Consider the following 2079-nt stretch of genomic DNA (forward strand, 5'->3'; position numbering starts at 1 on the left):
AGCTGCCTGTTGCGCCATTTAATTAAGCCGACTGCTGTAACGTTAGCCTATATCCAGCCCTATATCCAGCTTAGAAATTTGTATATATACTGTTTGAATGACAGCTTGGTAAATCTGTTGGCGTTCAAATATTCAATATCGCTACTCATCATAAGTACTTGGTACATTATCAGCGCAGCTAAACTAAAACTATTATCATTAGTTTGATATTCAAACTAATATCACGTAATTTACGTCTCTGTGATGATTGGTTGATATACCAGAAGGGTGGCTAGCCTCCCTTGCGAGGGTTCTTTTCTCAACACTCTTCAGCGCTGAAAGTGAACACTCGATGCTGATTGGCTAATTTTTTTTTACCAACGGAGGCACGAGAGCTCAGCGCTCCCCCGGCTTCCCCCTCCCCTTCTATATCATTAGCGGTTGTAATTACATCAGCAGATTCGGCACATTCGCGATAGAAAAGCGGCGCTTTCACGTTATGGTATTACAACTGTGAAATTATAAACAAAAGAATACACATTCTGAGACATGAACTGAAATGAATTGTGAATTTTATTAACATTAAATCGCCCTCCTCCCATTTTCACCTCAAAATTATGGGGAAGCTGTGCCTCCCCTGCCTCCCCCGACGAGCCGCCACTGTTCATTTGTTCCCTTGTTTTAATTTAGTCAGTACAACATGGCCACAGTTGAACTAAAACAAGGGAATTAATTAAGTAGTGGGAATGAATTGTTAATTTGTGGCTAAGATATCTTGTAATTTCTCCATGTCATATGCGGACCTCCGTAGCATCAATCAAGAAGGCAGCTATCCCGTAATTCTGATGATCTCAAAATGGCCAAAGATTGGAAAGTGTATCTGCATTTAACTAGTGTGTATGTGCATTTTGTGTTCATCCGTTGATGAGCAATTGTTTGCATGCATGTGTATGTGATACAGAGAGTTTGCCAAAGAAAGGGAGCGTGTGGAGAACAGGAGTGAGTTTCTTAAGCTGAAGCGTCAGCAGCAGATAGAGAGAGAGCTGAACGGATATCTGGAGTGGATCTGCAAAGCAGGTAAATGCCATAGAAAGAGCCATTAAATACTCCAGAGAGAAGCTAAAGCCAATAATTCAGAAAGTAGCTTGTCTCTTTTGATATGGATGTCTTTACACTTGTGCGTCTCAGTATTAGAATGTGCTGATAACATACAAAATGTTTCATTAAGCATCACAACTTGTCCCCATTTTCCTGACTTTTCCAGTGGTTTGATTTGAATCTTTTTTGATTGTGTACAGAAGAGGTGATTTTGGCTGACGAGGACAATGACCCAGATGACCGGATACCCTTTGACGGTATTTATGTGACCTCCTCCATCCTTCCTTCCTTTTCATCCCCCTCTCCGCCTCTCTTTGCTCCCTCACTGGGACTAGGTGTTGATTTTCCATTGTAAGGAAGAGAGATATCAATAGCATGTTGGCTTGCTGAGGGGGTGATATTGTATACTTCATGTCCATATGCACAGTTAATGTAGTGTTCATGAGCACGTCTCCATAGGCCGTCCATCTGTAGCAGACATGTGATAGACACACTACACTTCCTAGTTGTCTCATTTAGTCTCCTTTCTGTTAATCTATTTATCGGTTATGTTTTAATATTTTAGGCTGTCTGTGAGTATGTTAGAAATGAGTGACTATGGTCTGTTACACTCAGGCTCGCGGAGGAGGCCTACCATCAAGAAGAATAAAACAGACCTGCTCGATGCAGAGGATGGAGATGGAGATATAGGTGCGTTTGAGTTAAACAGAAAACACACAAATACAGATGTACATTTATATAAGTTGTTGGCTCAAGGTTAAACAATGGGGTATTGCCATAAAAATTACCATAAAAAAGCATGTTAGTTTTTGGTATTCTTTTAAAGGGTAACACTTTAGAATAATGGTCCGTTGTTAACAAGTAGCTATGCAGGAAGTAATAGGTAGTACTACATTAACACTTAACTTAATACTATTAACTAATAGAGAAGCAAGATTAACTAAGCAGTAAGTAGTAGCAAATTTAGGACAAAGGTAGTTCCTTATTAGATATTTGATAATT

General features: G+C 39.8%; 1 protein-coding gene across 1 annotated transcript in view; it reads left to right on the forward strand.

Annotated features, from left to right (window-relative positions):
• The window catches only part of LOC107737767 (voltage-dependent P/Q-type calcium channel subunit alpha-1A-like), a 115608-nt gene that overhangs the window by 46104 nt on the left and 67425 nt on the right, over positions 1-2079 (forward strand). The window contains exons 8-10 of the mRNA XM_016549389.1: positions 941-1056; positions 1278-1334; positions 1693-1767. Coding sequence (XP_016404875.1) covers positions 941-1056; positions 1278-1334; positions 1693-1767 — 248 coding nt within the window. The remainder of the gene's footprint in view (positions 1-940; positions 1057-1277; positions 1335-1692; positions 1768-2079) is intronic.

Source organism: Sinocyclocheilus rhinocerous, unplaced genomic scaffold (genome assembly GCF_001515625.1).
Source record: "Sinocyclocheilus rhinocerous isolate Xijiao unplaced genomic scaffold, SAMN03320098_v1.1 scaffold43, whole genome shotgun sequence".
NCBI lineage: Eukaryota > Metazoa > Chordata > Actinopteri > Cypriniformes > Cyprinidae > Sinocyclocheilus > Sinocyclocheilus rhinocerous.